Below are 21,768 nucleotides of genomic sequence, written 5' to 3' on the forward strand. Positions count from 1 at the left end.
CACCCCTCCCCTACTTCCTCACACTACTGGCAGCTGTGAGGGACAAAATAGTGCAAGCTGAAAAGTTGTTCTCGTAGAAGCCGACAAGGAATGGAACAGCGATTACCTGGGGCATGGGTGAGGAGAGGGCTGGGCAGAGAGCATGCAGGATGGATACAGGCATCCAGTTGGATAGAAGAAAGGAAATTTGAAAGTTCTATGTCACAGAAATGCAACTGCAGTTGACAAGCATTAATTGTATATTTCTAAATAGTAGAGAGGATTTCAAATATCCCCAACATCAGAAAATGATAAATGTTTGAGCCGAGGAACAACCTACCCTTATCTGATCATGTACAGAAATATCCTGTAAATATGCACAATCACTATGTATTATTTTAAAAATAATATAAATTTGATACATACACAATAATATAAGTTTTACACATACATACATACATACATACACACACACACAGCACAGAAAAATATTTGAGTAAGAAGACTTGGGTAGAGCGGAGGAGAGATGTGGAGAAGGGCTGGAAGTATTGCTTCCATTCTAGTTGTTTTCGGGTCTATCATCTACCTATTTACCATCTATGTATTGTCCTTTTCTGGTATACAACAAAAAGCTAGAGTTGGGGATGTAGCTCAGTGGTAGGGTATGTGTCTAGCTTACGCAAGGCTCTGTGTTCTGTTCTTAGCACTGTCAAAAATCTTTACAAAAATCACAAAATACAATTTTAAGAAAAACTAAGAAAGAAACAAAGAAAGAAAGAAAGAATTCCACCCAGAAGCCTTTTCTTCTATGAGTATCATAGCACCCACAAAATCATGATAGTGATAGCCATAACTTTTGATTTTGCAGATAATTTTGTATCCCGTCATTTTCTTCCAGAATCACTACAAAACAGCTTCAGAAATGGCACACATTGTATAACCATTTGCCTCTGTCATTCAGATGTGGGCAGGTCAGATGGCTCAGTAAGTAAAGGGGCTTGCTGCTAAACCTGACAACTGAAGTTCAATCCCTGGGACCCAGATGCTAGGAGAGAATCGGCTCCTGCAAGGTGTACTTTGATGTTCATACAAATACCACAAATGCACATGTGCATACTCACACACACACACACACACACACACACACACACACACACACACAGAGAGAGAGAGAGAGAGAGAGAGAGAGAGAGATTAGATATTGCCTAAACTCCTGACCACGATGCAACAGAGCAGGAAGGTGAATAACCAGGCTTTGCTGTTCTACCCTAAGGCTTTCACCAGAACTAGGCAACTCAGGAAATACTCTGCTCAGAAAGCACAACAGGCCCTAATGAGAGGTTAGGACGTGCCACTACAGCAACAGACCCACAGACAGCCTTGCCATTAACAAGGCCTGAGATGGTCTAATGAGCAAGTGTGTCACATGACAAGCGTCTATTGCTTTGCTTTGGCTCTGGTGGGAAGTACAATTAGACTGCTCCCTGCCCCTCTAATCTCCCTCCCTTGATTTATTTATACTACCTCTCTTTAGGTTTCCTACATTAACAAGACTGTTTTGATTTCTAAAACTGCTTATTAGATAGAAACCATTTCATTCAAATGAATTAATAAAAACGAAAAAGCTCTAGCAAAGACACCACTGCCTTCACTGGGTTTCATAATAACCCTTTGTCTTAAATGAGCAATTTACCCTCTTCCCTTTTTACAAGAAAACCCTGGGAATAGGAATATTACCACTACCATTGCCAGCCCACTAGGACGGGGACTCAGTTTTCAGCCACTGAGAGCTACAGTGGGCTGCCTATTTGAAATCCAAGATCATGTCTTGCACTTCTATGAGAAGAGGAAAAGCTACATGTTGTCTACCCTGGATTTATTAATTCTCTATAAATTCTCTCTCTGCCCAGCTCGGGTGCAGCAGTGAGCTCATTTGTTTACTTGCATAGCAACAATATAATGAAAACTCAGTCTAGCTTTAAAAACATTCCCTCCCAAGCCATCTCTAGGCTCAACCCATCCTGATGCTTCTCTTGCATTCAATGGAGACATTTTTTCACTCTATTTTGGGGACACGACTTACTTCCCTTCAAGGACATTTAATAGTTGGTTTTTATGCTGGAGCTAAACTTTTTTTTGCAAGCCACCCAGATCACAGCCCATCTCTCCCTCCACTTGAGGCAAAGGCAAAGGGAAGGTTCAGGAGTGAAACCGCTCCCTTGGGTCACATTCATTTGACACAGCTTTGTGTGGCAAACCACTCAATGGAAACAGTACCCCAATTGTTAAGCCCCTAACATGTCTCCCCTGCTGCTATCAGGAAGCTCTTTGTATAGCGAGCACTAAAGCAACATTTAGCTATGGACTGACCAAGCACCAAAGAGCAGAAAGACGCACAGAACATCAAACCTTGGTGGGAAATGACATCTGGGTTCCCCAAGTGACCAAGGTCTTTCATGGGACAAAGCTGAATGCAGGCTGTGACAATTAGGTATTGAAAGCCATTTTTTTTTAATATCCCTTTCAGTTGACTGAACTGTTCCTTTGAATGAAACCATAAAGGAACAGGCCTCTGGGCTCTTTTAGTATCTGAATAAATTCAATGGGACCATACGCATTGCATCTACTCTAGATTTAGAAAGATGCCTAAGACTGCCCTGCTGAACTGTGGATGGGAGGTGACAGAGAAGTAGTCTGGGACCTGAATGCCTGTGGGTATTGCTTCTCTTTGAGTAGGTGATCTCTCACAGCTCAGTGGGAGGATGAATATAATGGCTGATGGGGCAAATGGCATGAATGGCAAATGTTGGTGCCAGTTCTGAGGGTGGCTGCCATGCCGTGAGGCACCAGGCCCATCTCTCTGCCCAGACCATGAGGCTTTTACAGGGAAAGATGGTAGAAAAATGGCAAGGCAGAAGAGCTTGCCTGTCTTGATGATAGAGTTCAGAGGGGAATTCTCCAAATGAGGAATTTCTTAGGAGTTTTCTTGGGAACAATATCTGTGCCTTCATGTTCCCTTGCCAGCTTCTAGATGTTCTTCTTGTGCTGTACACAGCAGCTGTGGATGGCAAAGGCAAGCTGGGCTCTAAAGAAGGGTAGGGGACAAACTGCCCATGTTTAGGGGTCAAGTTGGAGTTTTTAAGACGAGGTTTGAAGGTAGGTCATTTAATGAAATCTTTCAAGCTATTGTGGGAAAGAATCTGATTAGGATATCTGGATCATAAAATGTTGGCAAAGACCATTAGAGAGAATCCAGTTTCAGTGGCCATTTCACAGTCGAGGGAGCTAGAGTATGGGAAGGTACATCATCAGAGGAGCGAGTGGGAGCTACAGTTGGCACTTACAATTCTTCTTTCAGTGGCCTATTTCCTGAATCAGTGATACGTGCCATGCAGTTTTTTTTTTTTTTTAAGAAATTTAGAAGGAAATACTCTCAAAGAAAGCAACTTCCATATACAATAGATGTAGCTTGCAAATTAGGTATCTTGTGCTTTGGTGGGTCCCTTTCTACAGCTAGTCCAGTCTTGGAGATTACATGAACTTTTAGAACAGCAATGTCAGTTGAGAAGAAGTCCACATGGCCATATTGCCTGCAGTACCACAGGTCTGGCATCTTCCCAGATGAGTGCTTTGGAAGTATATCCGAGTGGCTGGAATATCTGTGGCTAGGCTCTCTCAGCTGTTTGGGTACTATGTGGATGTGAGATGGGGGAGCCTTCTGCAGCAACATGAATTCTTCCTGGCTAACACCATGCTCCTTAGCACCCAGGATTGTGGTGAGCTGGGATTGCTAACAAAGTCAATGTGCCCTCTTAGGTTAGGGCTGGCAATGGCACCTATGAGCTAGGATGTAGAAGCCATTAGCATTGGAGTCAGACAGATATGAGCTCAATAGCAGGCCTGTTTCTTGTGAGAGGCAGTGAGTTCCCTTTGGTAGATTAATCTCAGGCCTCAGCCCTCCTTTCCTTTGTGAGGGGAAGGAAAGCTATAGTATGCATGTCGCAAGCTGCCAGGAGGGTCAGGTGACACAGTCATTATAATGCCCTCAAAATGGAGGAGAGGCTCAGAGGCATTTTAAGGTCATTTCTATGCTTCAAATTTGAAGCATCACTGCAGAATGACATGGAGTAACATCACCACCCTGTTTCAGACTCAGAGGTTCTTTTGAAGAGATCTCTCTAGAAGTTAACAGGGACTGCAGAGGAATCCACTGTCTTATGTGTGAACCACCTGGACTTCTCATACAGATAGGGACACCTCTAGTACCAGTCATGTGCAAACTGCAATCTGCGAGCTGCATGTATCCCAGGATAGCCACGACACTTGTAGATGGCACTGACGTTTCACAACATCAAAGGTCGGGCATGCCTGCTGGCTGTAACCCTGACACAATGACTAAGGTACTGCTACTTAGAACAGAGTGTTTTTGGCCTCTGACATTTTCTAGCCCCGCACTTTGTAGAATGCACTCTGGCGAGTTGCTCTTCTCCCTTTCTCTTGTGTCTTTGAGATGGATTCACATAAGATGATCCAACAAGTTTTATCATTAAATAAGACAAGCAGTGTTCCTGCCCTCCCTCCTTCAGAAAGTATTATCCATCCAGTGGGGCGTCCTGTGGCAGGCTGCCTCTCACTCACTGTGATAAGCAGTCACTTACTATGCAATCAGTGGGAGGGGAAGGCTAACTAACCTCTGTTGCCTTGGTAAGGGTGAGTGAGAAGTTACAAACGCCCCCTCAGAAATATGCATTATCTACGGGCTTTATGACAGACTGTGGCTGAAATCTGAAGACGGTGGTGTTGACCAAACAAAGAGGACCTTTGTTCAGTTAAGGAGGTGTGAGGGTTTGCTCATTCCCTTGGCGTGGGTGACTGTCTGGGAACAGTGCCTTTCAGGTCAGGGTAAGCTCAACAAGTCCCTCCCTTCACTGCTTGGGGACCTCCAAGGCTGTGGAAGATATAAAATGCACCTTGAATTTTCAGGGGGGACATTCAGGTGACATCTCAGTTCTTTGGACAGTTTCACAAACTAGACAGTTAGATATATTTATTAGGTTTATTTTCATATAGAAATCTACAATTCTGGGATGTCATTGTACTTCATTGAGTTTACATAAGAAAAAACTGGGGCGGAGGGTGTCCTGGAATTAACTTTTTAAGTTGTATATATGGGAGACAGAGATGGGGAGAGCATAGAGAACAGAGAGGCAGAGAAAAACGAAGAGACACGCAGACAACAGGGAACAAACAAAAGGGAGGTGAAAAGTCAGAGTTTGTCATTTCCGGCAACTCTAATTTCCTCTAAGTCTATTTTTTTTCCTTGTTAGTAGACAAATAATATTGCTTAATATCTATAGCAGTTAGTTGGCTGGTATCTGAGGTTGCTATGGTCAACTGATTTCAAAAGGCTTCACATGCCAACAAGGGAAGTCTCTGGTTCCCATGGCAGCAGCCATGGGTGTCTGTGTGTATGTGCATATACATGTGTGCTGTGATGATTCAGTGTCTAAGAAGGCAGAGGCAGCATAAGTTTCAGGATCTTCTGTTACCTTTCAGGAACCAGCCTGGAAGACCTGCCTAAAAGCCTTTGAGTCACTTCCTGCCAGCATTTGTCTATGCCCTGTTTTGGAATTGCCCACCTCAGAGATGATGCCACAGGGCTTGGCCGAGCTCAACAATACTTAAGTATTCTAAGTAGCCACCACCAAACAGTGCATGCCCCAGCCAAGGCCATGACGGCAGCTTATCCCATATCCAATGGACCCGTGAGCTCCATGGTATCAGTGAGGTATGCACATATTATGGGACCAGAAAATGGGAAGAGAATACTGGGTTGTCAAGAGAAAGCTTTAGATTGGAGATGAGTTTTAAGAGACGAATGGTTTAAAAACACAATATAGGAGGGAAGGGATTGTAGGTATCATAGAACCCACAGAGGCTGCTCTGAGAACCACTATACCAAGTATATGTTTTCCCTCTAGGAGACAATGAAAGAGTTTACCAGTTTTGCAGTCTATACTAGGGGGAGAAAAAAGAAAAAGTCAGGCCTCAGACAAGCCCAACACAACATTTTTCTATTTTATTTTATTTTATTTTATTTTATTTTATTTTATTTACCTTTTCTGAGACAGGGTCTCATGGATTCCAGGCCAAGAACTGCCTGGAACTCCCGATACGTACCTCTGCGCCCTGAGAGCTGGGATCACATGCACATGCCACTGTGCCTGGCTTAAATGAAATCTAGGGTCTCATGCGTGCTAGATAAGTGCTCTTTTACAGAGTCATATCCCGATCCGGAAAGCCGACATTCACATCAATCATTACTTGCTTTGGTATCCAGTTACTATTTAAGGACAGTTAATAAGTGGTGCCCTTGCAGGACCCTGTGGTAGGAAACTCTGTTCTGCTGTCTGTCAGGAGCTGTTGGGGAAGGTGTGGGCAGGAGGAGACTGGGTGAGTGAGCGGCTCACTAGGAATCACCATTGGTAGTTTGAGGTGAACTGAGCATTAACCCTTTGTTCTCCCACTTTGTTCATTCCTTCACCATGCTGATCTGTGTGTGGGTCCTTAGCTGCAAGATTGATCTACAGCAGAAGTGGGTACCGTGGCTCCTGGCTTCCTAAAGTCAGAAGGTAGCTCCAAATTAATCTTCAGAAGGAGTCAGGGCACATAAAATCCTGGTGGTTAGGGTACAAGCAGTAAGGCTAAAGAACAACCAGCAAGGCTGACAAGCTGGCTCTGTGGGGAAAGGTGCTTGCTGTCAAGCCTAAAGACCTTAGTTTAATCTCAGGGACCCACATGGCAGGAGAGATCCACTCCGCTTGAGCTGTTCTCTGACATCCATGGTACATTGCTATCACACACACTCACAGAAGATAAATATATAATTTTTTTTTTTAAAAAGAAACCAAATTAAATAAATAGCTTTTTTTTCTTTAAAAAAAAAGAATAATTATCTGGGAGGAGAGGAAGGGCTGATATTGGGTTGTAAAGTGAATAAATAAATACATTTTAAAAAAGAAAAGAATAATCAAGATTGTTCCCCGGGCAGCTTGGGTGTGTCCCTTGGCAGTCTGAGATCACTGAAGTAGAGAAGTAGTCTGGTTTCAGACCTTTGTAGGCCTTTGACTTTCAGGCTTTTGGGCTCTCCAACTCAAATCCAACTCTCATATTTTAAGTAGAATTTCCCCTTTTTAAAGACCGAAAACTTTTTAAAAAAAATTCAGCTTTTCAAATTATTTGACTATGAGTAACATACTTAATTTAGAATTGTCTGAGAGCTCTTGGCGATCTCAACACATATTTACAAGCCTCTGCAGAGTGAGAAAGCTCTAACTCACAAACTGTTTTCCAAATGGAATGGAACTGTCTTGAATCCCACATATAACTGATGAGCCTCGCGTGAGTCTCCTTCCTAAGCATTTGTCTATGTGTTGATTAATTTCTATTCTGCACGTATGCTTCATACTGTGCGGCTCAGAGTTCTCTTTTGTTTTGATTCAGCTTTCAAACTTTTGCCCAGGCCCTAGGCACTCTGCCTGCAATGCCCGATGTGTGAAACAGCCCTACATATAAGACTCAGAGTGAAGACAAATGAAACTAGGAAAAAGTGCCCGTCTGCAAGATTTCCAGATAAACTTGATTCTTTACCACTCTTTCCAGAAGAGACCTGTGCACTCAGAGGGCTCAGCACATTGGCTGAGAATGAAGTACGCACATACTCAGCATATATTGAGAAACGCACAAGGTCCATAGATTCCACATGAACTTTGAAAACTGGGCGTGTGTGCTTAAGACACCTGTTATCCCAGGGCCGGGAGGATCAGAAAATCAAGGTCATTATCAGCTACTTAGGGAGTTTGAAGGCAGCTGGGGTCACTTGAGGCTTTGTCCAAAAGAAACAAAACCCAAACCCAAACAAAACTCTTGAGAAAGGAGAAAGGCAAGAAAGGCAAGAGAGAGGACCATCCCACGATGGTAAGTGCAATGCAGGAGCTTTCTGCCTATGAGTCCATTTAGTTTTCCCGACAGCCCTTTGTGGTGAATGGGCTTATTCCCACTTTACAAGCAAAGGGGCAGGGTCTGAGAGGACACCTGTAATTTGCTGAGCCCAGGGAGCCACAAAACTGTGGTAGGAGGCAGACTAACTGAAGCCTTGCTCTGTCCACAGGGCTCCTGGTCTCCTTGCTTCACAGAGGGTGCTTGTGTGATCTCTATCCGCATTCTGCCGGCAGCTAATTCTGGCTGTCGGTTAATATGGATCCAGGGTGCAGGAGGGTGGGTGGAGGCTGGAGTTTCCAGGAGAGCAGAAAGGGAAGGCAGAAGGCAGAATTCACGCTGTAATTTTTTTTTTTAAGTAATTCATTAGGACACAGTGGCGTATGGGATGAAATGTCTGAAGTCCACACTGTAACAACACGGGCGAGTTCCGAACTATGGAAAGTCCCGATCACAGTCAGACTGGAACACATCCAAGCTGGCCATTGTCTCTCTTTAGTGATTCTCTAAGTATGGTCCTGGGCCAACTTCTGATGAACTAAACAAAGAGGGGTAGGCTCCTGGGCCTCCTCTCTTAGACCCATGAAAGGAAGGGCTGTGAGGTGGGCCTGGGAACCCACAGCTGACTTGATGTCCCTCCCTTTCTGGGTGACTAGCTCATTCAATTCTTCAAACTCAGAATAAGTTACCACTGAGTTCTCATTTTCCTTAGATAGCTTTTAGAAACCATAGCTAGAGCTACTGGGGATACTCATCTAGGCCTTAGTTTGTCACTGTTTACAGACAGGAAGTTAGAAGAGAAAATGAGTTAGTTATTTAGCAAGCCGGCAAAACTTCTAAGATAAGAAACAATAACTACTGACAAAACTCACATCTGTTCTCTTGGCCACTGAGATTGGGGTCTGACTTAAGTCGTTAGGATTCCTGTCCACTGGGAGTTACTATACTACAGCAAGGGATTTGGTGGTCAAATTAAATTTTTAAAAATTTTTAAATTTATTTTTATGTATGAATACACTGTTGCTATCTTCAGACACACCAGAAGAGGGCACCACATCTTGGTGCAGACAGTTGTGAGCCATCATGTGGCTGCTGGGAATTGAACTCAGGACCTCTGGAAGAGCAATCAGTGCTCTTAACCACTGAGCCATCTCTTCAGCCCCAGTGGCCAAATTCTTAAAGCAGTTATTATTGCCTGGGAGGTTACAGTCATGTAAGAGGTGACCCTTGCTGCCACCTCCATCAGGAAAGAAAATTTAACAAGGAAGAAAGGAGGGAGAGAAGAGAGGGGAAGAGAGAGAGAAGGAAATGGAGGAAATCAGGAAGGGAAGTGGGAAGGAGAGGGAGGAAGGTGGGTGAACAAGAAGGAGAGGAGGGTATGGGGAAGCAAGGGGATAAAAGGGAGGAGAGATGAGGAGAGGAAGGGAGAGAAGGAGTGGACAAAGGAGAAGGAAGAAGAGTGGTGAACGAGGGAGGGAAAGAAAAGGAAGAAGGGACCGGAAGCAGGAAACCTGAACTCTCAATGGCACTAAGACTCACTCACAGGGTTTGTTACAGAGGACCGTGGTGCACAGCAGGGAAGGGCTAGGGTCACCTTTCCTGTCCTTTCTAGCTTTAGCCCATACCAGTCAGCCCCCACCAGCTGTGCAAGCTTCAGGTGATGTGAGTGTCTTGCTTGGTCTGCACTGCATAAGGGCTAGCAGGGCTTGTTAAAGGCTGGCTTATTACTTCAGGGCTGGCCTGCCCTTCGCTAAACACAGAAGGCTCTGAGGTGCCGAAGTCACAGAAGGAAACAGTATGCGGAGGGACCCGAGCCACCTGAGGGCCTCAGCCCCTGACATCAGTGGAGACCAGGAGAGAGCCAAGGGGAAGAACGCCATCAGCTATAACACAAGCAAGGGGGGAACGAGGGGTCTGAAGCATCAGGCTTCCCAGACATGGAGCTGAAAAGGTTGAGTCTGAAAAGGAAAACATGTCACCTTCCTGCCAAAATAAACTATGACAAGAGTAAGGTCCCTCTACCTTTCAGCCAAGCACTTCCCGTACTGGCCTCCTCTGTCTGCCTCGAACCAGCTCAGACGAGGGAGAGCTATTTTTAAGTTGCTCAAGCCACCGAGACTAAGAATGAGAGTTACTTATTTATAGTTACACCTTCCAACTGTTCTTTTCCTCTCTGGGGGACAGAGGCCAGGCTTGGCACTCCCTCAGGAGCTGAAATCACTGGGGCGAGAAGGGCTTTGCAAGGTCACATGCTCTGTTGATGGCCTGTAGCCAGGTCCCTGTCCTGGAGAGTGATCTTAAGTAGGAAAGCCCTTCACCACTTCTCAGAGAATTTCTCCTCTCAGACAGAACTTGGATCGTGTGCCCTTGAGATGTGTTTTTGTTAAAAACACACATATGTATAATAGATGATTAGAAAATGAATTCATTGTTGAGGAATTCAAAAATAAATCTTTCTTCCTCTGGCCCCTTGGGAAAATAAATAGAAGTTCCAAGGACTGGAGAGATGGCTCACTGGTAAGAGACTTCTTACAGAAGCCACATGGGTGGCTTACAACTGTCCTTAACTCCAGTTCCAGGGAACCCAACTCCCTCTTCTGGCTTCCTTGGGTACCAGGCATATATGCAGTGCACATACATATACACAGGCAATACACTCATAAACATAAAACAAAAATGATAACTCTTTTAAAAAGACGTACTTAGAAAAAAGTATCATGTTAGCAAATATTTGCCACAACATAGATTTGTAAATTCATCTATGTTTTGTGTCCATAGAGTCTCAAGCTCTTTCTGGTGTCCAACTTTACCCTTACTCTTATAATCTGGATAATCTGGAGATATTTTCCCATTGTATAAATTTAGTCGATTCTTACTAGCAAGCCTTGAAGGAACCATTGGGACTTTCTGACAAATGAAAGAGGAAAGCCTTCCCTTTTAATGGGCACAAAAACCCATCATTGTTGGCTTAGCCATTGCCCTGTAAGTAAGTGTCAGGATTCTCTTCCTGGCACACACACACACACACATGCACACACACACACACACACACACACACACACACACACACACACACCTGACCTGGTATTGTACTGTTCCCTCACTGCATCGTAACTGCTCCGAGAGCTCTATTTAGTCTTTAGTTTACCACTGTATCACACAAGTATCCAAACTACAAAAGATGCTCAATATTCACCGTTTAAGGAATGCATTTCTATTCAACTCAAATTGTTCTGGGTTGAGACTCTAACATGTGGTACTCCCTAGTCCTGTGGTGCTCCCTAGCCATGTGGTTTGGGGATGGTCTGAGTATTCCNCCCCCCCCCCCCGAACCGCTGATGGCAGGTCTGAGGTGATGGGGAGAGTGCCTACCAAAAGATGTGATGACAGCTGGCCTTTGCCACAACTGATCTAATGCCAGAGGCAGGCTCTGGGACTATCAAAACTGAGAGATTAAGCAATAAATATTGTCTCTTTATGAAGGTAGCTGTCTCAAGGATTCAGTAATGGTGATAAAAAGCTGATGAATACCTCATATGTTTCTTGTATTTTTTTTTAAACTTGGCATTTTCCTAAATATCTAAACTCTGCTGAGTCTACTTGGACATTACTACAAGAAATGAATCCATTCTAAACCCACTAGTATCTGTGTATTTTGAATAAATCAATCTTTAAGCCCAAAGCTCTAAGAACGAGCTGGTAGATAGGATGTATTTTCAACCTTTTAATTTCCTCTACTTTCCTTTGATTCTTTGCCCAGCCAGATGACTGATTCATGACTTAGCTTTTGGCCCAGGGAGAAGGATCCACACTTGAGTAATGACTGGGGCTACACTACTCAAGGAAGAGGTCGATAAGACTACAAACCATTTACACACAGGATCCAGGTCTAGCAGACTCATCACCCGACTGAAGAGACACGATTGTATGCTCAAACTGGATCCAGAATGAAATACCACTTATACTGGCTGTTAGTCAATGGTATGTAGGCACATGGTCATTCAATGAAGTTTTGTTGCTGGTATGATAACGCATGCCTGTAATCCCAGCACTCGGGAGTCTGAGGTAAGAGGATCTCAAGTTCAAAAACAGCCTGGGATGTACACAGTGAGACTCTGTCTCATAATAAAAATTGCTGTTGATGGATTAATGGAAATTTGATGTAATAAAGATGTCTGGGGTAAGCCATTTAGTATGTTTGGGGCAATTTCTAAGGATTTGGGGGGGGTGCCTCTATAATTCTAACTACAATGAGTGGCATAAAAGAAAGAACAACATTCTAATCACTTACCTTTTTGCTTAGATGGGGTCCATTAGTGCCGCCAATGTTCCTCTGAACCGATGGCGGTACTTGATATACATCTTGTTCTGGAGAGCCATGGCCAGTGGGTACTTGGTAAATTCCCTGATTCTGGTAGGAGGGTGGCACTTGGTAGATGGTATCCCGAGATGCTGCCTGGGAATTTGGCACTTGATAGAGTTTCTGTTGGCCAAAGGTCTGATGCATAGGTCCAGGAGTAGGCTGCTCATGAGTGGGGGTCTCTTGCACTGGACCTATCAGAAGCTTCACCCGGTTCCCTGGGACAATGCCTTGGCGACCGTGGAGGGAACACAGCCACCATCCCTCAAGTCCTCCTGTGTTCTGCTCTATGACAGTCAAGATGTCTCCCTTGCGGAAGGCCAGCTCCTCAGCACACTCAGGGACGTTGTCATATAAGGCCCTCGCCATAAGATTCTGGGAAGGGAAGAAGAGAGGAAACAGGGTTAGAGTGTTAGGTCTAAAAAGCACTTATACAGCCCACGCTTTTAGGGACAGGCACAGTTCCTGGAAATAGAGAAGAAATATGAACACTAGCCCGTCAGAAGGAACACAGAGGGTTCAGACAAAAGATAGCCACAGCCACACTGTGTCTTCCACCAGTGACATCAGATGGACTCCTCAGAAAAGCGCAAAACAGAAGAGATTTCCCTCCAGTGCTGGGTGCTTTGCCAAGGAGCTGGGCTGGCATTGCTAACGAGTTAGGAAGGGGTCACCGGGCAAAGCATTTTTCTAACTTTTCAAAGTCAGCTGGACGGGAAGACTGATCCAAGCTGTTCATGCGCCACAGTGAACTGCCCTCAATACTAAAAAGAAAAGAAAAAGCTGCTCATATGCCACAATGCTTCTATATATTCTAGACCTCCCCCCCAAAAATGAGTCAAAGAAAATTCTAAATGACACATACTACAAACAGAAATTTTATTCAGCATTTCAATGTAACTAGAAGTACATACACATGATTGTGCCTTGGCAAAGCCTACCATATCTTTTATGATTAAGGAGGCCTTGGATGCAGGAAGAATCTACACACAAAAGCATAGGGAGAGGCTACAGTAATCAGGCAGGGACACAGTGTGATAGCAGTCTGTCTAGACAGATCCCACAGTGGAGAGGTACTAGGCAGGAATGCATTGGTTCATAGGCTGGGTCTCTCTCGCACCTCTCTGAGGGCCCTTCCTTTCCCGGCCGGCCACCACGTAGTCACCTACTTAAATCTCGCCATTCACATCTGAAAGGCTGTGCCTTCCTTTCATGGACTCAGAACGCTCTCTGTCTTTGTATGAAGGCCTGTCTGGCACATTTAGTCCTCGGCAGACAGCTAAAGTAGGCATTGAGCAGAGAGTGGGCAGGCAGTCTGCGCTGACATTCCTGGAAGGCTTTCAAAGGCTCTGAAGATTCTCAGCATACTGGCAGCCAGTCCCGCACGCCTGCCCCTTTCCCAGAGTGCAGACAAGTGGGGGGGTGGTGGTGGGGGAACATAGGGAACCCAGCGCAAGCATCGGAAAAACTAAATGTGACCCCTCTCATGTGTCACTCGAGCGTCTGGATGCACTTAGTGTCACTGTGGCGAGGAGTCATTTGCGGAGCGAAGGACTGCCGCTTGGCCGGAGTATGCTTGGGACTTTATTTCACACCATCGCATATTTGTGGACTTCGGGGCTGCTTTTCTTTGGACTCTTGCCTCCGCTTTCCTCTCCAGAAATGTGGACTTCATCTCCCAATCTCATACTTTTCATTTCTTTCAGAGGGACATGCATTAATCATCTCCCGCCCCTGGACTCTGCCTGAAACCACAGGCCTCCGCAGTGTGAGTCGCACTCTTCTGTGGAGGGGCTGTGTATGGGAGGAGGGATCTGCTTCTGGTCGGGAGGCTGGAGGAAGTCCAGTTCCACTCACTGCTTTTTGTTTTTTGAAGTGATAATATAAAATTTATTTTGTTTTCATTACATTTTAAATTATTTTAAATTTCTTTCATACTATATATTTTGGTCATATTTTTTCCTTCCTCCAAGTTTTCTTAGATCCTTCTCATATCATACTACCCAATTAACTTTCCTCACTCACTACCCCCCCACCCCCCCCTCCTCCCCGCCCCGGAACAACAACAAAACCATGGTATATATTTTCATTGTGTCTTGGCTTGGTCAACTACTCCCAAGTCTTCATTTTCTTTAAGCATATATACTTTAAAGACATACACTTTAAACATATATATATGTGTACACACACACACACACACACACATACTTGCTATACTGCCCAGGCAGGCTGGACATAAGAAATCCTCCTGCCTCAGCCTCCTAAGTGCTGGGACTACAGGTACACACCTCTGCAGCTAGCCAATCATCTTTTATCATGAATACCTAATTTTAGGAAGAGAGATTAGAGCCACAAATATCTGCCCCCCAGGGAACTTAGGATAAAGCTGAAATCACTGGTAGATACGATCTGTCTGCGATTAGCTAGAAGGGAATTCAGAGCTCTTGTGTTAGGTGAAGGTTTTACTTAGCAGTTGTATACTAGGAAACACTGGGTTCCTTCTAACGCTGAAAAACTCACAAATACGATAAAGTCAGGCCACATGCTTGCTTAGTTTTTAGAGCCATTAAAGAATGTGCCAGGATGCTAAGATCTCTGTTTCTCCCCATCCTTTGAGTGTTCTATCACTGTAAAAAGGGGTCATAGGTTTAAAGAGGACAAGACTCTGGTCCTTTTTGTACCAAATGACCTCAGGGAAGGGACTCCACAGGATTCCGATTTCAGAGCTTAGATGGAAGAGCTGACTCTGGTCTGGGCCCATTCAAGAACAGGGGATGGTTGCAAAGGAAGCCCCTACACAGAATCAGAAGTGATCAAGTTGGGGGCAGCCCTATGGGACCAGAAGACTGATAGCTATGCAATCAAACCAGCTTCAAAGAAAAGAAAGAGGAGCAAGAGAAGACAGCAGACGGGCAAAGGACTGCAGCTCAATCGACCGCAATCAGCTGGAGGCGATCGCTGTTGGGCCTCTTCCAGGGCCTGGAACACCATGAGGTACTGAGTGGAATGTTGCGCCATGCTTGATTAGACATAGATACAAAATCCCCGGGTGAGTCTGCTAGATATGTTTTGTCTTCTGTCCCAGTGACCTTCCCACCGCCTGTTTAGCTGCAGGCTCATGCCTGCACAGGAGCCTAAGGGAAGTTCCTAGGATAGCCCCAGAGTCCCCTCAACCATTTAAAAGTGGGCACATCTGGTGAATTCTCCTGCCCCTTGCCCACAACATCTCTCCAGTCTTCTCACAACAGACAGAGAAAATGGGATTTAGAAAGAACTTGACCCAGTTCTTGGGGAGCAAGGACCTCACACTGCTCCACCCCCATCCCCAGGCCAGGCTAACATCCATTCCTACCCTGGTACATATCAGCCTTGACTAAATGAGGTTGAGTTCTTTCACCTCTATGCGATCTAAAGAGAGCTGATGTGCATATAGTTAGTCGCTCTCCTATACAGCCCCTGTAGAAAGCCTGTGAGCTCGTGAACCTATAGTTCTGCTTTGAAGATGAGGACCCAGATCTGGTGAGCTCAAGCCATTGTTTCTCCAAGGGCCACATCTGGGTATCAGAGCTGGAAGCAGAACTTGGGTTTACTGGGTTGACTTCCCTCGCTGGGATGCTAGCTTAGCTTTCAGATCAGTTCCCGAGCTGGGCTCCATTCTAGCATATCAGAAGGTTCTGAGGGTAACCTTACCTTCATCCCATTTTATGGAATAAATGCACCCTTTGGGGTTTGCAGTCCCAAGTGTGTTCTTAGGGCTCTCCTTTTGGATATCCTACCTTCCTCATCCCTAGGGTAAGAACAAAGTTGCGGCTCGGTACAACTTTGAGTTTGTCACAAGAATAAAAATATGTGAATCCAAGTAAAGCTATACAGACTGCCAGACACTTAGCAAGCCATTGTGGGCTTTTATTTAATTTTTTGGGGTGGTCCTTGACTTCAGACTTCCTACCTACCTCTCCCTTCTTGGTGCTCAATCAACAAATAATCCCAGGGCTAGAGAACTCACTCAGTGGTTAAGAACCCTTGTTCCTCTTCCAGAAGACCTGGGTTTGATTCCCAGTTCCCACATGGCAGCTCCTAGCCATCTGTAACTCCAGTTCCAGGGGATCCAATGCCCTCTTTTGGCTTCTGATGACACTAGGCATGAAGGTAGTGCAAAGATATACATGCAGACAGAACTTCCATTACACATGGAAAATAAAAGTAAATTTAGAAAGTCTCAGATAAGAGGCATGGCTTCTGTGTGTTTACCTGGCGAGAGGTCAAGGGTCCAGTAAAAAAAGATAAAAGACAGAACATAGGGCTCTATCTCCAAAGGACAGTAAGTCATGAGAAGGCCAATCAAGAGTTAATTCCTGCTGCAAAAGTGTGTGTGTGCTGGGGGAGGGGGATTGGAAGGTGGTGGGGGTGGTAGGGGGTTGGGAGGTGGTCTCTCCTTTATAGGAAAGCTGTGATTCCCTGAGGCCCCAAAGTCAGAAGCTCTTATCTGAACATCTAAGCAAACACCCGGAGAGGCTAGAAGTTGTCTATTCAAGATCTACTCTTTCTTAACCCCCAGCCCCTTGGATATTTATCTCTAGGGGGAGGGAAAGCCAACACAGAAACAAATCAAGGAGAGATAAGCAAGCTGGGTAATTCTATACCCAGCTGGATGCCAAGCTGCTGCAGATTGGCAGTTACAAAGGCAGAAAGTCGGGTTGGTGCAGGGTGCGGAACTTGAAAGCCAAAAGGATCTTCAAGGAGTTAAGCGTCCACCTCTTCCACTTGACAACTAAGAAAAGGGAGGTTCAAAAAGTTAATGATTTGTAAAGTCACCTGGCAAGAAGTCTTTAGGACTGGGGTGGGGGTGGGGGTGGGGAGAGCTAGGGCCTCCAGTTTCCAGGCTCCTGGGAGGAGGGACAATATTCCAAGGCCACACTTGTGATCCTCATTTTGGCTAACAGACTATTGAGATAGTGGACCCTAAGAAATTGGTATTTCCCCCAGGAATCTCATGCTGAGGGAAGGGAAGTATAACCCCTGGTGCCAGTCGGGAGAGGAACTTGTCTCCTGGGTAAAGATTTCACACAGTTACCAAGTTGTCAGACTGTCATGCACGAGACACTGGGGACTGACCATGATGGCAGTTGATAGAAAGGACCCCAACAGGGTAGACTCTGTTTACATTTCAGCTCCATGCCAGTGCCCTAGAAGAGGGCCTTGGGGCTCACTGGACCCTTTTGTTTTTCTTTTCTCCAGTGTGGCCATGTTGAATAAATCTCCTCTCTCCACGTTTCACTAACTCTGCCTGCCTCCTTTTTCTATTTCCAAACTGTGAGCCCAGTGTCTGAAATAAAACTCACACCCATTCTCTGTTAAGTTGAAGAGGCTTTTGACTTCTTTATCTCTGGTTCTCTGCAGGGAGAGTGGAAATGTTTTTCTTGAGAATTGAGCAATTACTTAGCTCTTGAATTGGTGGAGGGAAGACAGGTGGCTAATCCTAGCTTGCTCAGGCTGCCAGGGCTCAGGGCTTCTGCCTTAAAAACTCTAGTAATAGTGACTCTAATGGAGATTGGATATCAGGGTTTATAAATCCCATCCAAAAGGGACCCTGTTTATCATTCCCACCTCAAGTTTCCCAGAAATCCACTTCATTTGGCTTCCATGCTTCCAAGACCCGGCTTCCTGGTTCTTCCTCTTCTCTAGACCTCTCAATCTCTTTTTCCATCAATAGACCATTTCCCCCTCACCTCTTCAGTAGTCATGGTTACAGAGGACCTCTCTTCTGCAACTTGTCTTCTCCTCTATCCCATTGCTCTATAAGTGAAATGTCACCCAGGTAATGACACATGAATGCAGGCACTGCCCGGATCCGCAGTGCAGAATAGACACTTCTGCACCCTAACTCTTAGCCATGTCTCTGGCTAATGGGACATCTTGCTCTCAAGCCCACCAAACAAGAGAACCTTTCCTGTTCCTTTAGCTCTCTTGCTCACACAGTACGCAGTTAGCTGCCCAAATAGGGAGCCTGAGGTTCGTATACTGTTCACAACCTGGCTGGAATTGTCAAGACTCCATATCCTGCCTCCCCAGGTGTGGAGTTTAGCAATAACTGGTTCTTTGTTTATTTTGTATCCCTGGAATGGCATTTCCCAATCCAGTAAGCCTCTTCCCCGCTTAGAACCCACCTTCCATATAAACAGAATAACCGTCTTTACAAAATCCATCTGATCGCTACCTACTCTGTTGTCTGTCATGCTGTGTCTTTGTGACTGTGGCATGCAGTACATGTGTGCACATGTAGGTGGAGGTCAGAGGATAATTTTCAGGAGTTGATTCTCTCCTTCCACCATGTGGGTCTTAGGGGGGGTCACACCTGGGTTGGTAGGCTTGGGGACCAACACCTTTACCTGTTGAGCCCTCTCCACAGTTTTTCTGTTTCCTTTAGCAGGGTTTGCATGACCCCATCCCTTGCTGTGAACTTTAGTTCAGAGATGCTCTGCCTGACCCCCTTTCCATTTCCATAATGTGAGCCCAGTGTCAGAAACAACATGCACACTCATAGTCTGGTGAATTGAGGTGGGTTCTGGATTCTGCATCACTGGTTCTCAGCATGGAGTATAGAATTGTTTTTCTTGAGAAGTTAGCGAGGTGTTTAGTTAAAACTTAATTCAGATGGAGGTGCAGAAAGAACATCCAATGAGAACCCTAACCGTGTGTCCTGGTCATTCAGTCCTGACAGCCTGAGAATGAGAGAGATGGCCAGCAGGAAAGTGCCAGCCCCTCCCTATTTAACCAGGACAATGACGCAGATGGCAGAGCCACCTCCCACCCCACCAGACTTGTGTGTTCGCAACTACTGAGCAAACAGGAAGGCCAGGAGGAACTATGTCCATCCCAGCAATATGGAATACAATGGTCTCTTTAAACAGCCTCCCTCACTGAGTCTGCTAGGTGGCAAGAGTGACAGTCACATACTTTGCCAGAAAGTTTGCTTCTGCTGTTTTGGGTCACCAAGCTATGGCTCAGGAGTGGGGAATTAAGAAAACAAAACAAACCTGGCTGTACAGGAGAGCCGTGGTCCCATGACAATTTGTCCCCTCTTTCCTCCCCCGACCCTACTGTCCCCACTGCTATCAAAAATGTCAAGAAAGTTTATTACTTCCATTGCCAGGGAAATTATCTGCTTCTCCCAATATAGAGAGGTGTGACGTGGAGTTTCCATGACCATTCATGCTGTTCTTTGAAGAGAAATGAGACACAATGGCTGGCGTGTCACTCACTGTGACCGATAGCATCATCAATGGCTTGGCTTCCTCTTATTATTTTTACTTCATTCTATATTTATGCAGGAGAACCTGCCAAAGCCCCAGGGCTGCCTCATTCTTGATGACAAGGCTTTCCTGTGCCCAACCCCCCATGTGTTAGCCACAGGTCTCTGGTGGACTCCAGCACACGCACACACGCACACATGCACGCATGCATGCACAAACAGGCACTCAGAGACCAGATCCTGAGAAACAGACCCACTAGAGGAAATGGCCGTCATCAAGGAAATCAGTGCTTGAAGGAAGCTGCCGAGAGACGAACGTGGCCAAGGTCAGACTTGGGGCACACTTGGCGAAGAGAAAAAAAGGGCTCTTGTGCCTTAGTTTCTGCTGACAAAAATCAGCTCTCATCAGAGAATAATTCTACCATTTTGGTTACATTTCCTCTCCTACCTCTCATAGGCACCTTTGATGTGTGTGTGTGTGTGTGTGTGTGTGTGTGTGTGTGTGTGTGTGTGTGTGTGTGTGTCTTCCTTAAGGAAAGCAGCCACGGTCCGAGAGGACAGATGTTTATAAGTATCAAGAGCTTGATCCTTAAAAAGCATGGCTCACACTTCTGTTCTTGCATGTATATAGATATAGAATACTATTTTTTTTTTTAAAATTTGAAACCACTAGATATGATTAAGTAGCAGACATGATAGCTTTGGGTGCAGGTTAGAAGACATAGTATCTTGTGATATAGATGTTTTCCGAGTAATTGTGGTTCACTGCTTTCTGCTCACCTCCACTAGATGACTGAGAACAGTCCACAGAAAGGCAGTACCAGGCTCCTATGCCTTGCACTGATCATTAAGCTTCTACCCTCCGGGGAGGCTTGTTCAACGTTCCCCACTGAAGAATACCTTTAGACCACCTGCCCACCAATGGTTTTTATTTTCTGGAAAGTGCTTTTATTAAACAGGAAAGTTTCTGCAAATCTTAGACCTTTCATGAATCTTCACACCGCTCACTTTGCTGCCAGTGTTGTGACCCGGACTGATAATCACATTCTGTTTTATGCCTTTCCTACTGAGAAATGCTTTAATATATATGATATTAAATACTAGGTTCCAATAGGTATTGTTTGACAAGGCAGGGGATGACATTAATACTCCCTGTGTGTAGCACTGTGTGTGTGTGTGTATGTGTGTGTCCACAAAGTTCCCAGGCCTATGAATCTATACACTGGTCTATTCCTGTTTGATGAGTGACCTGTGACCCAGTGTTCTTTTGATAATTTACAAGCCAAATTAATGGTTCTCCTTGAAGGAGGTAAGGATATCTAAGACTTTAATGTTCAATATATGGATCCCAGAAGGAAATTTCAGACTCCTTAGGTTTGTGCCACATGATCTAGACAGCAGATCTAGGATACTGGAATGTTTCTTATAATGTTTGCTCCACTTCTTCCCTGTATAGCAATGGCTATCATAAATTCTCATATATATGGGACTGATGGAAGCCCCAAAACAGCTCAGGGGTCAAAGTACCTGCCAAGCAAGACTGAGGACCAGAGCTCCATCCTTAGAAGCTGTAGTGGAAGCAGAGAGTCAACTCCTGAAAGTTCTCCTCTGACCTTCACAAACATGTTCTATACAGGCATGCACACTAAAGAAAAACTAGGATATAGAAGTTTAATAAATGACATTGAGGACAGAACAGTTTTATGATGAGACTTGTTTTCAAAGCAAGCCTACAGCAGAGAAGAAATCTTTTCTTTGAATAAGAAACATCAGAGATGGGTAGATAGGTAGATATGGTAGTATATGGGTGACTTCAGAATGTCCCAGTTCATGATAGAAGATAAATTTGACTGCTGACAACTTTCAAGAAAAAGGACTTAGTTGTTTTTTTTTAATAAGAGTGACAATATTGTTAACTCTATGTCTATCATCTTACACCATATCATAGCTCTCTACCAATCTTAAGAGTTTAATTTTCAATTTGCCCACAGCCTTAGAGCTATACTTAAGTGGCACCAAGGACTTGCAGAAGACGAACACACATAGGTTCCTCTACACGTTTTCAACCTTGTCATCCATAGCTTGGCCAGAACTGACTACAGTAGGTATCTTTGTTTTACAGCCAGAAGGTCATAGATTAGATCAACAGCAGAGTCAGAGACCCCAGGCTATCATCTCC

At 44.9% G+C, this 21,768-nt stretch overlaps 1 protein-coding gene and 1 long non-coding RNA gene across 3 annotated transcripts in view; one reads left to right on the forward strand and one right to left on the reverse strand.

Moving 5' to 3' along the window:
* The window catches only part of Nedd9 (neural precursor cell expressed, developmentally down-regulated 9), a 117,511-nt gene that overhangs the window by 16,654 nt on the left and 79,089 nt on the right, over positions 1-21,768 (reverse strand). For both annotated transcript variants that reach the window (XM_029468323.1, XM_021180651.2), the window contains exon 2: positions 12,269-12,712. In XM_029468323.1, the coding sequence (XP_029324183.1) occupies positions 12,269-12,712 (444 nt within the window). The remainder of the gene's footprint in view (positions 1-12,268; positions 12,713-21,768) is intronic.
* The window catches only part of LOC110308234, a 29,412-nt gene continuing 22,475 nt past the window's right edge, over positions 14,832-21,768 (forward strand). Inside the window, exon 1 of the long non-coding RNA XR_002379535.2 lies at positions 14,832-15,331. This is a non-coding gene — a long non-coding RNA (uncharacterized LOC110308234). The remainder of the gene's footprint in view (positions 15,332-21,768) is intronic.

Source organism: Mus caroli, chromosome 13 (assembly GCF_900094665.2).
Source record: "Mus caroli chromosome 13, CAROLI_EIJ_v1.1, whole genome shotgun sequence".
NCBI classification, from domain to species: Eukaryota; Metazoa; Chordata; class Mammalia; order Rodentia; family Muridae; genus Mus; species Mus caroli.